At 37.7% G+C, this 22,689-nt stretch overlaps 1 protein-coding gene and 1 non-coding gene across 4 annotated transcripts; one reads left to right on the forward strand and one right to left on the reverse strand.

The window, feature by feature from the left end:
• Window positions 1-5,406: 5,406 nt before the first annotated feature.
• On the forward strand, window positions 5,407-22,476 carry LOC121313588 (angiogenic factor with G patch and FHA domains 1-like). Of its 3 annotated transcripts, none has more exons than XM_041246283.1 (17): window positions 5,407-5,455; window positions 5,567-5,643; window positions 6,143-6,280; window positions 6,853-7,043; window positions 8,250-8,352; window positions 9,222-9,418; window positions 12,643-12,774; window positions 13,240-13,425; window positions 17,073-17,379; window positions 17,636-17,747; window positions 18,054-18,105; window positions 18,509-18,610; window positions 19,546-19,711; window positions 20,092-20,171; window positions 20,289-20,416; window positions 20,593-20,692; window positions 21,268-22,476. In XM_041246283.1, exons 4-17 carry the CDS (start codon window positions 6,867-6,869, stop codon window positions 21,469-21,471), a joined length of 2,046 nt encoding a protein of 681 aa, XP_041102217.1. In that variant the 5' UTR covers window positions 5,407-5,455; window positions 5,567-5,643; window positions 6,143-6,280; window positions 6,853-6,866; the 3' UTR covers window positions 21,472-22,476. The 3 variants fall into 3 exon arrangements, with proteins under 3 accessions (XP_041102217.1, XP_041102234.1, XP_041102227.1); XM_041246300.1 differs by having other exon boundaries at window positions 6,146-6,280; XM_041246293.1 differs by lacking the exon at window positions 6,143-6,280 and having other exon boundaries at window positions 5,413-5,643.
• On the reverse strand, window positions 22,176-22,307 carry LOC121326037. The gene has a single exon (XR_005951412.1). It is a non-coding gene; the product is annotated as a small nucleolar RNA SNORA47 (small nucleolar RNA).
• Window positions 22,477-22,689: the final 213 nt, after the last annotated feature.

The following is a 22,689-nucleotide window of genomic DNA, read 5'->3' on the forward strand; positions in this document are numbered from 1 at the left end:
TTTTTTAATGACTCAATTGTCTGCACCCTTATTTGTTGTGAGTCAGTGCTGCAGTCTACTTCAACTCATGACGCACGACTAAACGATAATTGTTTAACTGATTCAAAACAGATGCTTGTTTTTATTACAATCTACATTCTAGGCTGTCTTTGACTATCAATACATTGTCCCTAGCTCTTGGAATTAAAGAGGTTGCAAGACGGCACTAAGTTGCTGCTGCTCCACAGAAAAAGCACCTCCAGTACCAGATGATGCAATACATCATCTCACACTTACTGAACTTGACATTACTGAAGCCTGAATAGCACAGTACAACTATGATTGTCATCTTCTATAACGACTATGCATGGCCCCAATTCGTTTTGACTTACCTTGCCAAACACTGTGTGAGAAAACTCTTTGATAGAGCGTTCTTTCTTTACCACTTAATCAAGAAGGGCTTAACACACTAGCTGATTTCCAGTGTCTGTCTGATTGTGGCAATTGTACAGCATCCTCGAGTGTGCGCTTCTCATGAAACACAGATCAGTGCCTGTAGATTAGTGAATGACTTCAATATATTAGTTGATAGGTTTTTTGTTATGTTGTGTCATTGCATAAATGCTGAACTATGTTAGAGGTCATTTCCCCAGGTAATTATAGGAATGTAACAATATCAGCCATTCTTCACTTAAAGAGCATTATATTTCAGGGGCTGTGATGTCTTTCCATCAGTGTATTATTATTATTATTATTATTATTATTATTATTATTATTATTATTATTATTATTAGCATTATTATTAGCTTTATTAATAACTTCATAGTGACAACTCAGAGGGTAGATATTGATTTGTCTTTGTGCAGAGCATGGCTATAATTGGCTTGTTTAAGGTAGAGACTGACGACCCCCTCTTTGTAAGTAAGTTAGGAGCAGCAGCTCTGGAGATGGTCTCTTTACAGAGACTCAAACAGCTGTGTATCGTTTCAGTGCTGACACTGGAGTTGAGCCAGAAGAATGAAATGCAGCTAATTCTGCAATGCATCCTGCAGGGAACACAGCTAGCACAGCTGGTACATTTGAATTAATCTTGAATACTTAATGTATCTTTAAATTCCAGCTATATGGAGTTATATTAGGCTAGGGCTCTCACTAAATTTTGATTTGGGCTGCTCTCTGCTTTAAGGATGCTAAAGTTGTAACCAAATTTCTGTCCAAACAAATGTTTCATAAGAAAATGACTTCTATGAACAATCACATTTTGGATTCACATATAAATCCATACATTGTAGTTTGAAATTCTTTTGCTGACACATCCCTTGTGGTTATGCATGTGTCATATACATAAAGCCCCACAGATATGATCAAAGGGAGCCTTTTCATAATGTATACAGTACCAGATCTGCAGTACCTTTCAATTCCATTCATCAGAGCTGTTTTAGACGTTACATCAGACAGAGAATGACCGACTTGACAACAGAAAAAGCAGTTTCAGGAGTTCAAGTAATTTTCTATTTCCCTGGTTCATTCACAGATTATATACCTGTCAAATGTCACACTGTCTCCTGTTTGTAGTTTTCATTTCAAAAGATCTCAGTACCTTCCATACAAGACAATAGTATGATGTTAACACTCCAAGTTAAATCAACAGAGAAAAATAAATGATCCAGTGGAAACAGTTAGTAATCCAATCCTGCTCATCTGTCATTATTTCCTTGCTTTTGGCTGCCCCCCATCTATCAAGGTTGAGCAATGTACACTAGGCTTACCCTCCAAGGTTAATCTGAGGTGGACGAGCCTCCTCCAAGCTTTGGCGTTGTTTACATTAGCCTTGGACTGATGTGACTGACTAGCCTTTCTCTCTGCTGTCATGTAGACTTCCGAGAAGCTCTCTGACAAGCTTTAATGATGATGTCATACAGTAGTGTGCAAGGTTATTAGAACACCTCAAGATTCGTCATGTATACCCGTTATATACCAACCTGCATTAAAACCTCTGGGTGTGAGAATTTTAATTACCGGTCAGTAATCAGTGATATAGAAACACTAGGTACTCATGTGTATAAATGCTAGACCACTTTGTGCTTTAATTAGGCATCTTAAACAACTTCTAAAAATGTTTCATGATTTTCAGTTCCAGTGGTTTGATTTCATCTGCACAACAAATAAAAACTACAAAAGCAATAGGGTGTTGTAATAATGTGCACACTGATGTAGAACACGTCTGCTCAATATGAGGTACTCAGGGCTACACACTTCATATTAATTCTCATTAACCTCACACTGTGCAGAAACATTATCAGCCATATTGAAAATGTATTGCAACGTTCCACATACTGTAAAAATTTTGTAATTGAGTTACATAATTTGGGTCTATAATTCTTAGGTTTTGCTGAGTAAGTTGTTCTAGAGGTACACTGTTTACTAAACTGAACTTGTGTGACAATAATTTCAACCAGTTATAATGCAGTATTTTCTCATGTTTGGTTGAATCATGTATTATTTTGTCGTATAATTATTACAAATTAAAACATCAACACTATTCTAAAGAAACAGAAATATTTTTTTAAAAAACAACAGCGTAAATGAAATTCTCTATCTATCAACAAAGCAATATGTTCAGCTTACAAAAAAGAACAATTTGCTTTCCTAAAACTGGATTCTGATCATTTGTGCTGAGAAACAGCCATTACTGTGCATGCTCCATCACAACAGGATGAGCAGTTCTCCAGATGCAGTCATACATTTAAGAGGATGTGTTCTTCCATTGCATGGGTGGCACGGTGGTGTGTTGGTTAGCGCTGCTGCCTCACAGCGCCAGGGTCCTAGGTTTGATTCCGGCGTAGAGGTCTCTGTGTGGAGTTTGCATGTTCTCCTCGTGTTCGCGTGGGTTTTCTCCGGGTACTCCGGTTTATTCCCACACTCCAAAGACATGCTGTTCAGGTTGATTGGTCACTCTAAATTGCCGAGTGTGTTTGTGTGTGTGGTGCCCTGCAATGGACTGGCGTCCCGTCCAGGGTGTAGTCCTGCCTTGTGCCCTATGTCTGCCGGTTTAGGCTCACCGCGACCCTGTAAAGGATTGATTAATGGATGGATGGATGGATGTTCTTCCATTGCTGAAGATGTTCATGACACACAAGTGGCTAGTAAGGAAAGGAGAAGACCCTGCTGTGCTTACAATGCGACTGATTTTCTGTTCACACTTGGATGCCCTGACTTGCAGGGGGTACATGTATGTTCAGCCCCATGCTGGTTTGTTCCAAGTAACCCAATCCTGTGCTTTACTACTCATTTCCACATTCCTCATTTGCACATTCTTAATCACATCATCCAGGCTTCCTTTCCTCCTTCTAAGCGAGTCATCAGATTGCAGATATATGAAGTTAATCTTCAAAATACATCTCGTTCTTTCTCTCAACGCACTCTCAAGAAGCCTAGTGAATACAGAACTGAGTAGCAATTATGTGTATTTTAAAAGAAGAGTACATAAGGCTAAGCAACAAAGATACCCCACCACTTGCAAAAGCAATGCAACTGTAATTAAAGTCTTTCACTGAATGTGCTCAAATCACCCAGCAGGTAATTGAGCACTGCACTTTACAAAAGACACCAAAATGCTCACTCTTTCATTCTTCATATTATTCAGTCAATGTCCCCTACAGAAGATACTGTGAATGCAATTAGCAGTTTTAAAGCAATACAATACCTTGAATGGGGCTTTAAACACATCACTTTGCAATTGAGACTGCAGTCTTGAAATGACCAAGGCTTGACATTGTCCAGCCTCCCTTCAGCACAAGCTACCTCATACATTTCTATTATATAGTTTTATCCAGCTTTGATGTTTAAGTTGAATGAATAAATGACATATTAAATGTTGAAGGTTTAAAATTACCGAACACACTTATGTCACAGCCCCTGGTCCAATAAGTAAAAAGAGAGGCAAACAATGAATCTCTAAAATGTACACAAATGGTCTTTATTGTTTAAAATGTAAGTAAAAGCATTCACTCTTCCCTTCTCTAATTTCCTATTGATGGCACTGTAGGCGTTTATAGAGGCAAACCCTACAGACCATTATACAGATGAACTGAAAGTAAAGAGCTATTTCAGATATTTGTTTTTCAAAACCTGTTAACACAGAACAGCCCCCACTATGAAGTGTATGGGTTAGCAGGGCTGGGGGCCGTGCTCCTCAGAGAGGGTTTTCATGCTCGGCTCGTTTCGGCATCTTTTCTGGAGATGTGATGAACAGCCAGCAGCACATAAAAGGTCTTGGGTTGTTACACGACAGAAACAACAAGAGCACCTGAGTATCTTACCAATATTCATATGAAAACAGTTGCAGTGTTAGTAATGCCTTTTCCCCTCAGACATTTGGATGGTAACTGCAAGGTGTTTTTCTTTTAGGATTTGACATTTTTGATTGCTGTTTGCTAGAGGTGACTAGCAAGCCTTGCATGCCATCTGCTGGTGACTGAGCACTTTCTTTCTTTCTTTCTTTCTTTCTTTCTTTCTTTCTTTCTTTCTTTCTTTCTTTCTTTCTTTCTTTTTAGCAAGACATTCAGGGGAAATGTTTGATAATTGTTTTAATGTATCTTCTTTGTCATGTTTACAGTGCACGTGTCTTCCTTGTAAATGCACATTACACAGCGGAAGATTCTGCACGTCAATGCACTCTGTTAATGATATACAAGAACACATGACAAACCTTTCTGTTTCAGACAGACAGCCAATGTCAATCATCATTATTTCAACTGATCTGCAAGACACAGCAAAAGCTCAGAAATCACTACTCAGTGACACTACAATTCTGCACCCTCTGCAACTGTGTCAACTATGATTAAGTACATGGAAAATGTTTCCTAGGCAATAACATGAGAATCTTAGTGGGGGTTGAGGGTAGGTGTTTTTAAAAAAAAGTAAAAAGAACTGAATAGAAAAAGATTAATAAATTGAATAAAAAAATATGCTGACATTGTATTAATAATTAATAATGGCTTTGTAACTTAATTTCAATTATTATTATTATTATTATTATTATTTTATTATTATTATTATTATTATTATTATTACTATTGTTATTATTATTAGTTTTAGCTGTGTATACTTTAGTTTACACAATGGTCTGGTCTGTCCACAAACATGCATAGTTGATTAGGTATTGATAAGACATAGGTATTGATTTAAAGTGTAAACAACGCAGTTGTCATACCAATAATACCAACACCAACTTCTACGGTCAAATACAAACAAAGCAGTGTAGCTCGAGCACCAGTGAAAAAATCAAAAAATTAAATACTCTCAATAAAAAACAAGCCCAATCCCATCTATTATAAGCGGACTTGCCAACTGTGTCGGAACACACGTGTTTTTTTTTTTGTTTTTTTTTCAACAAAGGAACTGACGTCTTATTACGTAGCATTAGCAACACTAGACACCAATATGGCGGCCACCGTTGCAGTTTGTGCGAATTGTAAACATCTTCACTTTGCAAAAATTATTTTTGATTATACTAAAACAGCACACCTGTCAAAGGAAGCGAATGATGTAAGGTAGTTATGCGATGTTTCTTTTCATGTTACAGGTTAATACGGGATTACAAATCGAGCGCGCACAGATGATGGAGAGCCTATGATGAGGAAGTCGTAAAAGACAGCTGAGGTTTGGAGAAGGATTTTTTTTGCATTACTACTAGGTTGCGTTATGCATTTAAAAATGTGTACAGTGTAATATAATTAGGTAAAGTGTGTTGGTTTAAAGGGCTATGCAGTCTAATTTGTTATTGGAAGTATAATAAATACGAACTTTTTTTCAACCTCATATTTGCTGTACCGCACACTACACTGCAGGAACTGTGCAGCATAGCATACTGGTAGCGGGTATACTATATACCTGTCAGTAGACGCGTATTTCCAGTAATAACTACAGTATTTAAGTAAATCTTTGGTTGGAGTTCGTGAGATATTCACTTAACCACACGTCGATAAAATGGCCCTAAAATGTACTTGGTTTTTAGTAAACGTTTTTTGTTTTTAGTATGCATTTAATTTTTCTGGTTACAGTAAAAGTGGCTAAAGGGGCCCTAAATAAATTAGATTTGCAAGACTACAAGTCTGTTGTAACCACTCAGAAACTCAGCACACTTCTGTTATGTATTCAGTAGTTACAGAAAGGAGCTCGTTAACAGGAGGTTCCAGGTTCAATCCCAGCTAAGCCACTGACTCGTGTGGCCCCGAGCAAGTCACTGAACCGCCTTGTTCTCTGTCCTTCGGATGAGACGTGAAACCGAGGTCCTATTGTAAGTGACTCTGCAGCAGCAGTTGTGATGTATAGTTCACCACCACCACCTACCCCCCCCCCCCCCCCCCCGTCTCTGTAAATCGCTTTGCATAAAAGCATCTGCTAAATGACTAATCAATAGTATACTGTATCCTCCTTACCAATGTAGTGGCTTGTAAATGTGTCATATCTACTGAATGTCATCTTGGCTGCACATTGTGGCCCAACACCCCATTGACTATAGTTTCAAATTGTTGTCCAGACCCTGTGTACTTCCTGTGTTTAATCGAACATTGAAAAGTGTAACCCCTTAAGCTACACAAGGAATTGAGCGGCTGTTTAAAAGATTTCTTCTTAAAATACATCTGAGAGTGATTCAAGTATCATGAGGAAACTGACAGTATGAATGACCAGATCCAACCTAGACAGTACATTTTAACCCTTGTTTCGTGCACCTTGTTGCAGAAATAAGAGCACCATTTTGTTTGTGGAATGCATGTGCCCCTTATACCAAAGGGTTTTGTAGGTGTTAGGATTGACCATAATATCGGTAGGAATTAAATCTAGTGAAGTGCTTTTACATTTTCACAGCTCCAGTCTGCAGCATGGAGTCAAATGGAGACACGGAGTCTGAGCTTTCAGCACTTCGGTTAAAAGTAGAGACTCTGGAGGGTGAGCTGAAGGCTTGCAAAAGTGAGCTCCACACGCTGCAGAAGCAATTGAATCAGACGGAGCGGATCTGTAAAAACACAGAGAGCTACAATGAGGACTTACGAAAACAGGTATTTAACAAGTTATTTCAAGAACATTCATTGAGGATGTATACAGTAGTGTCCAGAGTTAGCCAGAGAAAAGTTTGATAATGGCGAGTTAGCGAGTTATGAAACAGTACGGTATCTGTTGTGAGCGAATCGCTATCGGTGCCAAGAAGATGTTCTTTTAAGCAAAGTTCCTGTTCTGTTAGGTGGAGTATTTACAATGGAAGGAAAATCAATTTCACCACAAGGGTGTTCACTTAGGTTAAGCATTCTCTTAGGAGGTGTTTCTGTACGTGGAGACTACTGTATTTAAAAGTAAATGAAGAGTCCTACAAAGTTTCTCCTAATCAAATTAATTACTGTTAGGTTGCACTAATACATCCAGAATCTATGCCTACTCCATGCCTTCCTGAGGATTTAAAATCAGCTTTTTTGTGTTTTTATTTATTTATTTTTTACACCTCATTATTTTTATTAACATTATCACAGGACCCCCAAATGCTGAGAATGTTTTAGTTTTTTTTTTTTTTTTTTTAAAGGTTTGTTTTGCATTGAACTACAAATATTTAAAATATAATGCTCTTGATTGTAAATGGCATTTTCCTGGTACCTTTATCTACTGTAGTTAAAATATTTGCATAATTACATTTATATATTTTTTGTTATAAATTTAGTAGCCGCCAAGTGATTTTTACCCAGTTTTTCTCCCAATTTAAAACGCCCAATTGTATTTTAGGCTCAGCTCAGAGCTACCACCCCTGCGCTGACTCGGGAGCGGCAAAGACTAACACACGCTGTCCCTCAAAGCGTGTGCTGTCAGGCAACTGCTTATTTTCACTTTGCTGGCCCACTGTGCAGCTAACCCAGAGCTACAGCGTCGGAGGACAATGCAGCTCTGGACAGCTTACAGGCAAGCCCACAGACGCCCTGACAGTCTACAGGGGTCGCTGGTCGACATAAGTCCCCCACCCCCGGTGCTCGAGCAATGGTGCGCCACCCCCTGGGAGCTCCCATCCACGGTCGGCAGTAGAATTGGTGACTTCTAGGTTATAAGACGCATCCTGCACTCCACACTGAGCGCCTTTACCAGATGCGCCACTTGGGAGCCCCCTGCATAATTAAGTTAAACACAGAATTAAAATAAAAACTTGGTTGTGTAAATTGATTTGTTATTTGTTGTTTTTAATATTAAAAGTGAATATGTTTATTGCCAAATTCTTCTTTATGTAGGTAGATAAACTCAGTAAGGAAATTCATGACCGTAAGAAGAGAGAAAAAAACAAAGCAGATGCAGAAGTTCAAACAGAAGATTCATCTTCATGTGCTCAATCAGGTGGCTTTTGTGTTTGTGATAATGACCACAGCAGTGCAGAAGATAAAACTGTTTTGTAGTAGAACTTGTTCAAAACCTTACAAGGTTTCATTGTGTAATAGAGTGGTGAGCCTTCTGTCTGCCATTCCACTGCCACAAACCTGTTCTGAACACTATTCTCTGAGCATGCTATTCCAGTGAAACCTGTTCATTGGCTGGAAGCTTGATAATATAAAGGTACCCCAAGTCCATGCAAAGCTAGCGTTGTAACTTTTGGACACTGAACCTAATGGCACGGTAGTGTGGTAACATTTACCCCAGTACTAAAGTTTGAGCTAAAACTGTGCCAAAGGTAACTTGTAGAACAAATCAGTATTGTTTTTGCACCACAGTAATTAAAAATGCATTGTTTGTTTGGTGTATTTTTTTCTTTAAAATACACGTCAATTCTCCGAGAGGGCACTATTTTAAGGACTGTAGTATTTAGATCTGCCACCCCCAAAAAATATCTTCCAACTTGTGTGGAACAAGAGTCTATTTAAAATAATTGTAGCTCACAAAATATTTGACTGAATGTTGTTTTCCACTTCCATTAACTACATAGGTCGCAAATATGCAGTTTTGAAATTTCACATCTGTATTGTCTTCTGGGTCAAAAGCATGTCAGTCAGTAGGGGAATCGGTTGTTTAATGAAGCCATTTAAAGGGGATGGAGATGATTTCACCCTCCATGTGAAATGATCAAGCAAGTTCAAAACTAACTGACAGCATGGCTTGCAAACAAATATTTTTAAGTGTTGTAGCAGATAACCTGTTTTATAATCAAAATACGTGTTTACTACAGTACTGCTAATAACCATGTTGTTTTGCTGTATTTTTCCATGTAACAGATTATTACCACTACTATGAAAGTTATTATCAAAGCACAAATACGGATGATACAGAGCCCAGTCCGCAGACGCATGGACACTTTGAATCTGATGCACAGAATCCAGGCTGTGTAGATGGTTTCCAGCACTCTGCTACAGAGGGAGGTCTTGAAGAAGCCAACGTACGCAATAGTGAGGGCACAGTTCTGAACCAGGAGGCAAGTACAGTCTACTGGAGTAGCTTTCAATAGCATGGGCTAGGCTGGGAATAGAGCCTGCCTGTTGAGCTCATTAGAGCATGATACTTTGTAAGTCCCATTGTTACTGAGTGATTGTAGTAAGATTTTACAGGTTTTGATCTGCTTCTGATTTATAAATGCTGATCTGAGTGCTGTGAAGCTTCTGTTCTGTCTCTACCAGCATTCCCTGTAAGCTTTTTACATGCTGAGAAACTTGCCATTTTGACTGTGACAGGGTAAATTATCAGTCAGAAACCTTCGGCCACGCATTAACTCTTTTAATATATTTGTGTTGCATTATATGCAATTTTGAAACAATATTCCAACGCAAGTATCTCAACAATTTTACAGTTAACTTTACATTTAAACATGACATTTGTTGTGGCTATCCCTCTGATTTTGAATCATCTTCTGATTCTGTGCAGCCTGCAGGTTGTTCTCATAGATAGACTGCATGCTTAACTGGTGGCCTGCATAAAATTGCTTTATAGTATTGCACAAAACACTGGCATCAGCACTGCCTTCAATTCTAACCATCTTTAGGGCTACTAATTGTTCCATTCTTGAATACCAAATTCTGTTTTTCACAAATGGCAATTTCCATTTGTTCCCACTTTCTGTCAACTTATTAATAATGAAATATGGTATTTGAATATAAATATACTGTTGCTAGATAAAATAAGTAAATATAATAACAATTACCACAATTCTTTTTTTTTTTCTTTTTTTTTCAATCAGACTCTTGTTGCTGTAATAGTAAGTAAAGCACCTGAAACCTGTCATAATGTTTATAGTCATCACTTTGCTCATTGCTGGCATTAAAATATGCAGGAAAACCTAAGAATTATATTACAAGAGTTCTGAAAACCAAATGTCCAGCACAGTTGTGAGAACCATAAGTCTACAAATAAATGTGTTTTGAAAAGACATGTTTACCTTATTGCTGGCATTTACAATAACAAAAATATGAAACAGTTTAGTAACAGTCCAGCAATGTCATGTGAGAGTAATCCTATGTACAGTACTCCACACATTAAGTTTAGCGTTTTACTGGCATTATAATAATAACCAGGATAAAATATGAAACACTGATAAAGGCGTGTTGACTGACTCGTTGCTCTAAAACAGGTTCACTGCTGTGTATTACCCGATTGTAATTTAAATAGCGCCTCTCTTAATGTAAATGCATAATTGATTCTCTCAACTGTTTCTTTCCTAATTCTGCAGTGTTATTAGCATGATTTAAGAAGAGGCGTGTCTCCAGACAGAAGGTCTTTATGAAACCAACGGTGTGTAGTGTAGTGACTACATCCTTTACACAGTAAAGTGATCAATTTCCTTTTAGGATTTTATAGCTAGAAAAATTGTTTTGATCTCATTTTTTCGTCGTCAGAAAATATAATTCAATTAAGAAACGACTGGTTTAAATGGCTAATTATAGCTTCATTAAAGGCAGGTAGCGTGAAAAGAAATAAACTAAACAATAATGAAAGCACGCAATTAATTTAGCTTACTTACATCGGGTCAGCTTCGCCTTGAGCGCAGTACCGTAGGTCTAAGTTTTTCAGCATAGAATGTAGTGCTTTGCCATTGTTGACGTCTTATTTGCTTTCTCATTCTTTACATGTTTACAACTGGCATTATGATATTTAATGGTATTGACTCGTACTTGATCATGCGAATTACAGCAAAACTTTAGTACTATCGCACCATCCTCATAGATAATCGGGTTTCTTTTAGCTCTATCTTACTGAAACATGCTTTTTTTTTTCTTCGTTGGTGCAGCTGCCATGTTGAGTTTCAGCAGAGACATGGAGTTAAGTCACATGATGAATAAACAAAAAAATAAAAATAATGGACATGGTATGTCTTCAATTACTATACACTTAAATGTGTATTTTCAACTAGTGTTCTGATTACATTTTTACCAGTTTCAAAACACTTGAGATGATTTCTGAAATGGTCATTTTTTTAAAAGGGAAATAAAACAAAAGCCAGCAAAGTGTGAGTGTTGTGATTTTTTTATTTGTTTACCAGAGTATTTATTCTTCAAAATAATGCAGGAAGATTGTGCTTCACTGATTTTAGTATCCAATTATATGACAAGTTCAAAATGTAAAGTTCATGAGCAGCACCGAGCAGCACTCTATAGTCAGAATTGCCAGACGCCTGCTTCGCCCGCCCTGTATCAGTAGTTGATTCGCTGGTGCCCGAGCGAGCTCTGAACAAATGTGGCATGCATTTTTACAGAGGGAAATCAGAGAATCAGTTGCAAGACAGACACAGATATGCTTTGTAAGAATGCTCTCAAAATAATAGGTTAACTTTGACAGGCTGGAGTCTCGATTGAGGTTGATATTTATGATAATAACTTGTGAACGTTAGTAAACTGAGTGCGAAGGTTGCCAGTTACTGCGAAAATGCGCGCATTTTACCCTTAAGAGGGAATGCTGCTTTCTACAGTTGAAGCCGGTTACCAGAGCCAGATGGCTACCCATAAACAGATAAATACATGTGACTGTCCGTGTCTGACTGTGGGAGCAAGATATACTTTGGTGTTTTTTGAAAGTCATAAAGTAGAAAATAAAGCACCCAACACGTTTTTATTTGTTTTATTTATTATTATTATTACATATGAAACTGTCTTCATATTTCACTTTAGTTAATTAGTGTAACATTGTTTGCTATTTGAATAGGTTCAATCTTCACTTGATCATAAATCTAAGAGGAGTACCTTTAGCTATACACTGTGTGTTGCTGTGTTATTCGTTTATTTTTGTACTTCTTCAAAGGTATATTCTGCTTACATTTTAAACCACGAATATAGCATCTGATGCCACTGTCTTCTAAGTAATTGGAAAGCAACGCTTGTGTTTTATTTTTCAGTTTATCAAGTACTAGTGTAAACACTTTCCCCATTATGTGTGTGTTTGTGTATACAGTATACTGGGTACCCTAAACCAAATCTAACTGTTGATTTGTGTTATTTAATTTGACCTCTATCTGAAAAGGTGAGGTGCTGAATAAAGAGAAGTGAAGCATGTGATGGGTTTTTGTAAACTGGTTTTGGTAAATTCATGGATCTGCTTACCTGTGGAGTATCACATTGTTATATATTGATGAAGTATTTAAAAAGAAACAAATAGGCTATAATCATTTTACGATTGAGCATTTCATATAATTGTACTGTTTGTTTAAAGCAGGAGTCAGACGGCACCTCCATTGCAGATCTTTTGAGAGCCACAGCTGAAGCAGTAGTGTCACAGACTGGATTTGTCTTTGATGAAAATTCAGGGATGTATTATGATCACAGCACAGGCTTCTACTACGACTCGGTAAAAACCCTCCATTTATAACAAAAAGCATATTGTTTTGTTTTTAATGTTGAATTCTGATAAGTAGACTATGTTCAGTAGATTTATCGAAGGTGAATGCATGTATTTCTTTCTAGTATGCAGTTGTTTAATATTGTGTGTGTTCTCTAGAATTCTCTATTGCTTCTGACTCATTGATCATTATTTACCATGTAAACTAATCCAGCAAAAATGGCATTTTCAACCACTTGTAAAAGCAAAATTTAAGGAGGGATGTGGTTTGGAAATTGGCAACTGGAGGGGTGTATCTTTAAAATCTGTCCCCCACTTAAAGCCAGTTTTAGTATAAGATTAAGCATCTTTCAGTTCTGCCCTAGAACAGGTTCACATCTACAATAGGTGACCTTTTTTCTTTTCTTCATACACTTGTTTATTTTTTGAAAGCTGTAAATAAATAAGAATGATTGTACAATGATTTTCTTCCAGTCAAGTCAGCTGTATTACGACGCCAACACAGGAATGTATTATTACTACGACAGTGAGAGCGGCCGGTATCAGTTTCACTCTCGAGTGGATGTGCAGGCCTATCCAGCTAACAACGACCCGAGCCAGGACAAGAAGGGAAAAAAGAGAAGAAAAGGGGCAAAAAAAACAGCAACACTAGAGGACAAGGTACCTGCTCATTACTATTGTGCCAAGTGCTTAAATCTTGTGTCCGGTAGTGTAAAAATGTTATGATTACACGGGCATAGGTAGTTCTTTCCCTGACCTGTGTGTAGTGTTGAAAAAGCTACTCTTTTGGAGCCATTTATTTAACAACATCAAGTGTTGGTGGCAGAAAGACTTCTCTGCTGTCAATGAAATGAACCGCTGACTATGGTTCCAGTTGGATTTGTAGCTTCAACCCGTGTCTGTGATTGGCTGCAAAGACAACAGCTAGCCAGAGATTGGATAATGTTTTGTTAGATTGGTTTTTCTTGTGTACAGTTTCCTAGTAACTGAAGACATTGTATTCTGTTTTAGGGGAGGCAGTCAAGCTGTGCAGCAAAATTGCTATGTGTATTTTTACGCATTGCATTTTAATTTAGTGCATAAAAAGTGGTGCTACGCATCTTATCTGGACCGCCAAGTATGAGATTGCAGATTCCAGGCTATTGGGTATGATATTGTGTCTAAAAAGTGATGTCAGTTCAAATAATTTAAAGCAGTTCTCATGGTGAGCTAGTCTGTGTTTTATGACATGTCTCTTGTTCTCTAATTATTTGTTAGTGACTTGGTTTTCAAATGGCACTGTTTTTTTAGATTGCTGGAATATAATCCTCAAACTTGCACATATTTTAAAGCAGTCTCCATATCTCATAAGATTTCAACTTTCCAAAGAGATCACAACAGGAAGTTTATTTTGTATAGTGTGCAAACTGTTACACAGTAGAATAACAAGTTCGGCCTGGCTTATTTTGATCAGCGTATTTATATAAAAAATAAAATAAAAAAAACCCTGTTGAGTGTTACAGAAACGAATGTGGATGTTATGATTTCACAGCTTTCTGCAAGACTTGATCCATAAAGCACACACATGTCCTTAGGGTGAATACAAAACTGATGAGTCTCCTGAAAAAATACAGAGTGTGCATTGCCCTAATAAAATGTAACTCTATCTATCTATCTATCTATCTATCTATCTATCTATCTATTTTTATGTTTTGCATGAAATGTTGGGGCTTACAACCCCGAATATAAAGAGTGTCTGGAATACCTTCCTTGACATTTTGACACTTATTTAATTTTTATATAATATATAATATATATATATATATATATATATATATATAATATATATATATATATATATATATATATATATATATATATATACATACACACACACACACACACAGCTCTGGAAAAAATTAAGAGACCACTGCAAAATTATCAGTTTCTCTGGTTTTACTATTTATAGGTATGTGTTTGGGTAAAATGAACATTTTTGTTTTATTCTATAAACTACTGACAACATTTCTCCCAAATTCCAAATAAAAATATTGTCATTTAGAGCATTTATTTGCAGAAAATGACAACTGGTCAAAATAACAAAAAAGATGCAGTGTTGTCAGACCTCGAATAATGCAAAGAAAATAAGTTCATATTCATTTTTAAACAACACAATACTAATGTTTTAACTTGAAGAGTTCAGAAATCAATATTTGGTGGAATAACCCTGATTTTCAAGCACAGCTTTCATGCGTCTTGGCATGCTCTCCACCAGTCTTTCACATTGATGTTGGGTGACTTTATGCCACTCCTGGCGCAAAAATTCAAGCAGCTCAGCTTTGTTTGATGGCTTGTGACCATCCATCTTCCTCTTGATCACATTCCAGAGGTTTTCACTGGGGTTCAGGTCTGGAGATTGGGCTGGCCATGACAGGGTCTTGATCTGGTGGTCCTCCATCCACACCTTGATTGACCTGGCTGTGTGGCATGGAGCATTGTCCTGCTGGAAAAACCAATCCTCAGAGTTGGGGAACATTGTCAGAGCAGAAGGAAGCAAGTTTTCTTCCAGGACAACCTTGTACTTGGCTTGATTCATGTGTCCTTCACAAAGACAAATCTGCCCGATTCCAGCTTTGCTGAAGCACCCCCAGATCGTCACCGATCCTCCACCACATTTCACAGTGGGTGCGAGACGCTGTGGCTTGTAGGCCTCTCCAGGCCTCCGTCTAACCATTAGACGACCATTTTTGCAATTTGTATGCAGTGGTGAGTTTGCCTATTGTGTGAATGGAAGTTGGATTGAAAAGCACTATTGGAACAGGGAGATGGCTAGGGTAATACAGCAACGCTTTACTTTTATGAATGAATCCGCCCTAGGTTACCCATGTTGACATTTGCATCTCTTATATTTAGATTTTCATTTTAATTTAAAACTTTGCACACATAATCAGTGTTTGGAAAAGTTTTCCCAACCCACCCAAGAGTCTTTCATGCATGCACGTGTACATAGTGTGAACCGAAAACATTGAGCTTCTTGACAAAACTGATGAGCATATTGCTTGTGGGTCCCATGTATATGGAATCCACAAAACCAGGACTGAAAGATAAATTGCTATCTCAGAGTAATTCAAGAAGGTTTGGGATGGAAATCTGCTCTCAAATCCTTGTTACCATCAACAAAAGTCAAAACAAAGTTTGGACCAGGGAGTGAACTCCCACAAATCAAGCACCGAGTACCTCAAAAAGTGAGCCCAAGCTTTCTCTCTCTCGTTCTGCTACGCACTAATCTTGCACCACTGATTACCTAGACATAGGAGTATTGGTAGACCCCACATATGGCAGGTGGCTGAATGAAGACCTAAAGGTTAACATCTCTTGGAAATTGCCATTAAATCTCAGCTGACATCTGGATACCACACATTCAACAGCACTGTACGTTTTGCAAAGGAATTGGCACTGCTTCTCTTCTGATGTGGTTACACCCCAAGTGGATCTAGTAATAAGACATTGGAAGAACTTAATAAAGCTGAATGGCTGTGTTAACAGATTGCCTCCATTTAAAAACAATGCTATTTATGGTATCTGTAGTATGGTATTGTCTTGTAGTGTGGTAGATAGTTGCCATTGTTTCTGTGTGGTAGCAGTAAGGCTATAAATGTCTCTTAAGAAATTATGTGAGGATGTGTTTTGCAACTGATTAGGATATGGCTTTTGTGCAGTTTGCAACAGAGCCAGCAGCAACCAAGATGATAAAAAAAAACCTTTATGTAGCAGTTAAATGTGCTCATTTTATAAACCTGGGAGTAACATTTTGTTTTTCTTCTCTAAACTGGCAACGCAGATCATTCATTTCAGATTTGCAACCGTTTGTAAGATAGCATGTACAATGCTGGCTTTGGTGTTGTATACGGTTTACTCTGTATGGTGTTACACTACTGCTAGGTATGATCGACATACTGCGGCATCATTTCAGATCCAGAAAGTGAAATACAAGCTGTGATTTCCAATTTCAAATGCAGAGATACAGAAAGAAAGCAGTCTAATGGTGTGTTTTTTTTGTTTGTTTAGATTTTTCAATTTTTAAATACAGGCGTTTTGGAAAGGTTGCCATGTTGTTTTTTTCATGTGCACGTGAGAATTTAAGACATTGTACATTTTGAAAAAAGAGACACTAGCAATAGTGAAGGATTCTCAGAACTGCAAGAAACAAGTTTTCTTAATTAGTAAAAAAAAAAAAAAAAAATAGTATTTGATGCATTTTTCAAGTTCTGAAACCAAGCTGGAGAAGTTTTTTTTTTTATTCTAAACTGTATAATATTCTTTAAAAGGACCACAAAGCAGACCATCAAAAGGCACCTGGTTCTTCTCGAGAAGAAGCTACTGATGAAAAGAAGTGTGAACAGAAGCGAAAGAGAGCCATGATGGATTCTGGAACTAAGCTGGAGACTGTCAGGTCTGCGGCCACTGTAGAGGACGATGTTGAAATGGCAGCATTCTCCAAGGAAAATGTACAGAGAGACAATGTGAACAGCGAAAGTGAGCCAGAAGAGGGAGAAATCACAGAGTCTGAAAAAGAGGATGGTTCTGCTGTTGAGACGACAGGCAGTGAAAGCAGTGAGCTGGAGGAAGAGGAAGGTGAGCTCCAGACAGATATTTGAATGGGGTCAGGGGTCACTAGTGCAAACACAGCACCCTGGCTGCATGCACTGCTGGCTTTGTATCGGGACATATTACATCTACCTGCATATCCCAGGTAACCAGGTTATATTACATCTACCTGCATATCCCAGGTAACCAGGTCATATTACGTCTACGTGCATATCCCAGAAGGGTGGATTGGAAGTTTTTTTAAATGTATTTTTTTTTCTGTTTTGTTCATTTTGTGCTGCAGACTCAGAAGAAGCATGGCCTCCATGTGTCAGGGTGATTGTGGTTCGCTCCCCAGTGCTGCAGACAGGAACACTCTTTATTATCACTGCAGATAATCCTGCTTCCATTGGGAGGTAACAATGCATAGCTATTCATATGTATTTTTACACTTAGATTCTTTATTTGCTAGCTTGTATATTTAATGTATTCCTGTACTTTCAACAGCTTGGTTGAGAACAGGCTTTCAATTAATATGCACCTACATTATGGAACTTGATTCCTAAGGACACTTGTAGCACCAGCTCAATTATACATTTTAATCTATTAAGAAATGTGTGTTGAGCTGTCCTGTTGTAGGTAATCGCACTGTGCCTGAGTGAAAGATGTTTTACAAATGTAAACAGTATTCTACTGTATGTTTGTCCACATTTCATCTACAGGGAGAAGGACATGCAGCATGCAATACGAATACCTGAACTTGGTGTTAGTAAGGTAAGCTTTTTAAGGAAAGAGGTCGGGGAACAGTTCTGTAAACAAGAGCATATTACATTGTGCTGGAATGCTTATGAAAGCAATCATCTAGTGCGTACATGTTTAAACTAACAAGCAACAATCTTTAACAGTGCTTGTGAATCTTTTAGCAGTGCTTGTGAATCTTTTACCAGTGCTTGTGAATCTTTACCAGTGCTTGTGAAAGTGATTGTTACTAACTTGCGTACTAATTGTCCACCTCTTGAACGGTCCTTTTATTCTGAGAACTTCTAGTTCACTGGCATTTTACGGGCCTGTCAGAAAATAAGAATTGTACGTTGGATGTTAAAAGAAAGTCTTACACTGTTCCATATATGTTTTGTTTTACAACTATCTTAAAATAATTTGCTTCTTTTCAAATTAGTTCCATGCTGAAGTATACTTTGACGTAGAGTTACAAAGCTATGTACTGGTAGACCAGGGGAGCCAGAATGGTACAGTCGTCAATGGAAACAGAATTTTACAGGTAAGGATTTACATAAAAAGATCTATGTTATTTAACAATCCGCGATATCCAGCCCCATGGCAAAAAAAAAAATAAGAAAAGAAGAATTCAACCTTGAAGGGACTGACAGAACAACTAACAATCCAGACCCAAACTGTACAAAATATGGAATCGAATCGATTGGTTCCTAATCTGTATTAGCTCAGCTGGATCATGAGACCTTAAACTTAAGTGTTGGTGGCTTATTCTCATCTCTGTGCCCGTGAAATCACAGGCTCCAGTTTTTGCCACTGGTGAACTCTGCTGTCTACACAAAGCAGTCCACCGGAGAGCTGCTCATAAAGTAGTTTTTCCCACCCTTGCACTGGCACATGGCCACTGTGGAAACCAGCATGTCTTCTAAAAATACTTCTGTTTACATATATTTTAATAATCAATCATTACAGACTGTGGCCATGCCCATGCTGGTTTACTGTGTTTTGATCTGTGGAGGAAAAAGTCTTAAAGATACATAAACAGTATTATTTTTTGTAGTTTCACTCAATTAACTTTAATATAATTCTTTACATGGAAATATGCAATAGGGTACTGCACCAAGACAGGCACAGTTTGTGTCAGGTGGCATATAGATTATTTATGTGTGAGGGCTTGCAGCGCACATACTGTTTTCATAACTTGTCCTGTTTGGGTGTTCACATGTTTGTTTGTGTGTTTGTTTCTTAAAAATCTGTGTATGTCTTAATTATAGTGGGGGGATGAAATGTGCACACTTGCAACACCTACCACTGGCTGTAACTGGATCTATTAGCATTGCAAGCCCACACTGGCATAGTTTCTCTTGTTAGGCAAAGAACTGATAACTGGGAGGAGCAACACCTTTTACATTGAAGAAATGCCTGTCTACTGTACTAAGATTCTCTGATTAACGGCCAGTTTGTAAATCTGCTTGGTTTCAGCCCAAAACTAAATGTGACCCGTGCATATTGGAACACGGGGATGAAATAAAGATGGGAGAAACAGTCTTATCTTTTCACATCCACACTGGCAATGACACGTGTGATGGGTGTGAGCCCGGTCAGGTTCTAGCACACCTGAGGCTTAACAAGAAGGAAGAATGGTCTGGTATGTATTCGCCTCTCTTAATGTGAGAATTAGATTTAGTGAATTGGATTACGTCATAATACAATTAGAAACATGAGGAGTTTTTGTTATTTTATTTAATTGTACTTGTGAAATAATGTGTATTATCCACCAGCCAGGTGTACACAGGCTGGTCACAAAGTTGGAGAGTATAAGTGAAATTAGACTGCTGTCTGAAATGTGAATGTACGTGCTCACATGATGCATCTATTCAGTGACTGGGTTGATTGTGCATTGCATTTATTAGGCATTTCATTTTCACTGCAAAACAACCATTCATTAACCTTGCACACCATGCTTTTGTTCATTGTTATTGCTTCCCAAGTTGTTTTCTGTAGCTGCATGTTTCAATTGTTTTACAGGACCAGTGCTAAACAAAGAAGAGAAGGAGGTACTGCGACAGAAAGAGCTTAAACACATTAAAGTCAAGTATGGACTGAAAGTAAGGGCACAACCCTGTTTCCTGTTTTTGAATGCTCCAGTCATGATTTTAAATGCGTTTTTGGATTTGAAATGGTTTCTGAAATGCTATACTTTCTGTCCTGTTGAATCTGTTTAGAACAGTGATTATGAAGGTGCTAAAGCTCTGAAAAACTCAAAGTACAAAGACCGGGCACAGAAAAGAAGACAGACGGTCGGCAGCGAAGGGACTTTTCAAAGGGATGATGCTCCGGCTTCAGTTAACGTGTAAGTGAAACATTTACAACTTCTATTTTCTTTCCTACATTTGCATAAAAACTTCACGAAACCTCATCTGAGTAAATGTTGTTTTTGAACAGATTTGTGTAGTGAATCAGTAAAATCTGTATTTAGTACATACTGGACCCAAGAAGAGAAAAATACCACTTTTTTTTTCTTTTCAGTGAAATCGACAATAGTAACAAAGGACGGAAAATGCTTGAGAAGATGGGATGGAAGAAAGGGGATGGATTGGGCAAGGATGGTTTAGGAAGGAAGGAACCAGTAAGTACTGCATATGGGAATTATATATATGTGTGTGGGTGTAAAAAGTGTTTAAGGTTTTTAGAAACAACCAAATAAAGTGAATTAGTAAATCTAAATATGAGCAAGTGTCTGTAATGAATGAGGCATTGTGGTGTTAAAGTAAACATTAGAATCAAACCGACTCTTTATAATTTTTTCTGTACTGTTTTTAGTAAGGCGGTGCTTCACTTGCAATATATTTTTTAACGGCTACACATTTTTAAAAAGTATACGTCTGCAGTATCTCTAATCTCTTATTTCATAATTTGTTTGCAGAATTGTGGGGTGGACCGGTATACAGTTATGAAACATGCGTGTTATCTTTTTTCCCCAGTTCATGCCTTTTGTCCTGGCTTTATCCTTTATGTTAATATTAGAATTTACAATCTTTGTTTTACTTCAGTAATATAAATTTTGGGGTGGGTATGAATTCACAAGGGTTGCTTCTACTCTGCCACCAGTACTGTGAACATGTAATGTGGTGCCCTGCTGGTATTACTAATGTGTTTTAAATTCACTGCATTGCTGACCGAGGTTTGCTTTGAATTTCACAGGTGCAGCTGAAAATCCGGAAGTCCCAGGCTGGTCTGGGCACCAATGCTTCATTGTCTGTGGAAGAAGCTCTAACCCTCAAAACCAAGAACCAGCAGAACTGGGAGAAGGCCAGGGAGAGGTTTGCAGACACATGCCAAACTATTGGTACCAAGAAGAAAGAAAAACCCAAAGTGAAATCCTGGGTGCGAAGTGAAGCAGTATAGAAAAGCCAGGTCCTACGATGGACTGGTATAGATTATTTTTTAAGCAAGTTGCTTTTATCTTTTTTTTTTTTTTTGTTATATTTTCAAATAAGCCTTCCAATAAGTAGCAGTAAAAGGAAAGTGGACATGCACTGATTGTGTTCTGAGTGTGATAGTGTTACATGTTGGTATCTAACAGTGCAGTATCAGCCTGTGCTTGAGATCATTTTCATTGTGTGTAGATGCTCCTTACATTTATTTTCACATTTGTATTAAAAATCAGTGGAATAATTAGAACCTGAAATAAGTATGTTATAATATCAAATGTAAGTGGTAAAATATACTAAAACACCCATACTCAGTTTCCCAATGACAGACAATAAATCAGTAATATATTAGCATTTGAATGCAGTGCTCAATGGAAGTAAAATAATGCTAATGGTGCAACATCAGTGCCACGTCATGTAACAGTGACGCACTGTGTTACTATGACTGAGGCCAATGGAGGATCTCAATTCAAACATTACAGATGGTGTGTTGATTATCAATCATCCTATACAGTCAAACCCGTATAGAATGTCTGCTTGTCCCGGCAGATTCCATTTTGTATAGCTCTTTTGCTGCAGGAGGATGGCCCAGTAAATCATAAATCGTATCCCACACAGTTATTCAGTATCCTCTACACACCAACATATTTACTGTACTGCTAGCACTAGTGAAGAATGGACATGTATGCAGAAGCAGCACTGCTCCCTGTAATCGCATGGAGCGCACCACTGCTACTGCACTGTTTCAATGTAGGAGGTTATAACCAGTTAAAACAGCAGTGTCAGCTGCCAAACCTTCTCAATCCTCCAAATCTAAATATCAAAGGTTACTTTTATGGTCAAGGTCCTACTTGCAGTTTCAGGATACACAATATTAAAATGACCAAGAAAAAAAAATACAAGGTGTTTATTTCAAACATTAGTTTATTAATGATAGCTTAATTAGTTAATATCAATACATTAATCCATTGTACTTACCCATGCTATTCTCTGTTAAACAAATGATTCTCAAATAATAATAAAAATGTTAGTGGCAGTCTCATCAGCAGAGCTCAGATTACATCATCTGGAGTGCAAGTGAAGTAGTCAGACACTGGATTTGTATCTGCAAAAGAGAATAGTTCTGCGAGTTTACACATTAAGTAAAAGAAATGCAATTAACATGCCCATAAGAGAAGACTTGTATTCAGAA

This window comes from Polyodon spathula, chromosome 1 (assembly GCF_017654505.1).
Source record: "Polyodon spathula isolate WHYD16114869_AA chromosome 1, ASM1765450v1, whole genome shotgun sequence".
In the NCBI taxonomy this organism is placed as follows: domain Eukaryota; kingdom Metazoa; phylum Chordata; class Actinopteri; order Acipenseriformes; family Polyodontidae; genus Polyodon; species Polyodon spathula.

Bases quoted from the DNA above. Each gene is read 5' to 3' on its own strand.
- LOC121313588 (XM_041246283.1), top strand. From the start codon at position 6,867: ATGGAGTCAAATGGAGACACGGAGTCTGAGCTTTCAGCACTTCGGTTA. The intron at 20,417-20,592 runs GTAAGTGAAACA...TTTTCTTTTCAG, and splicing joins GCTCCGGCTTCAGTTAACGT to TGAAATCGACAATAGTAACA. The intron at 20,693-21,267 runs GTAAGTACTGCA...TGAATTTCACAG, and splicing joins GTTTAGGAAGGAAGGAACCA to GTGCAGCTGAAAATCCGGAA.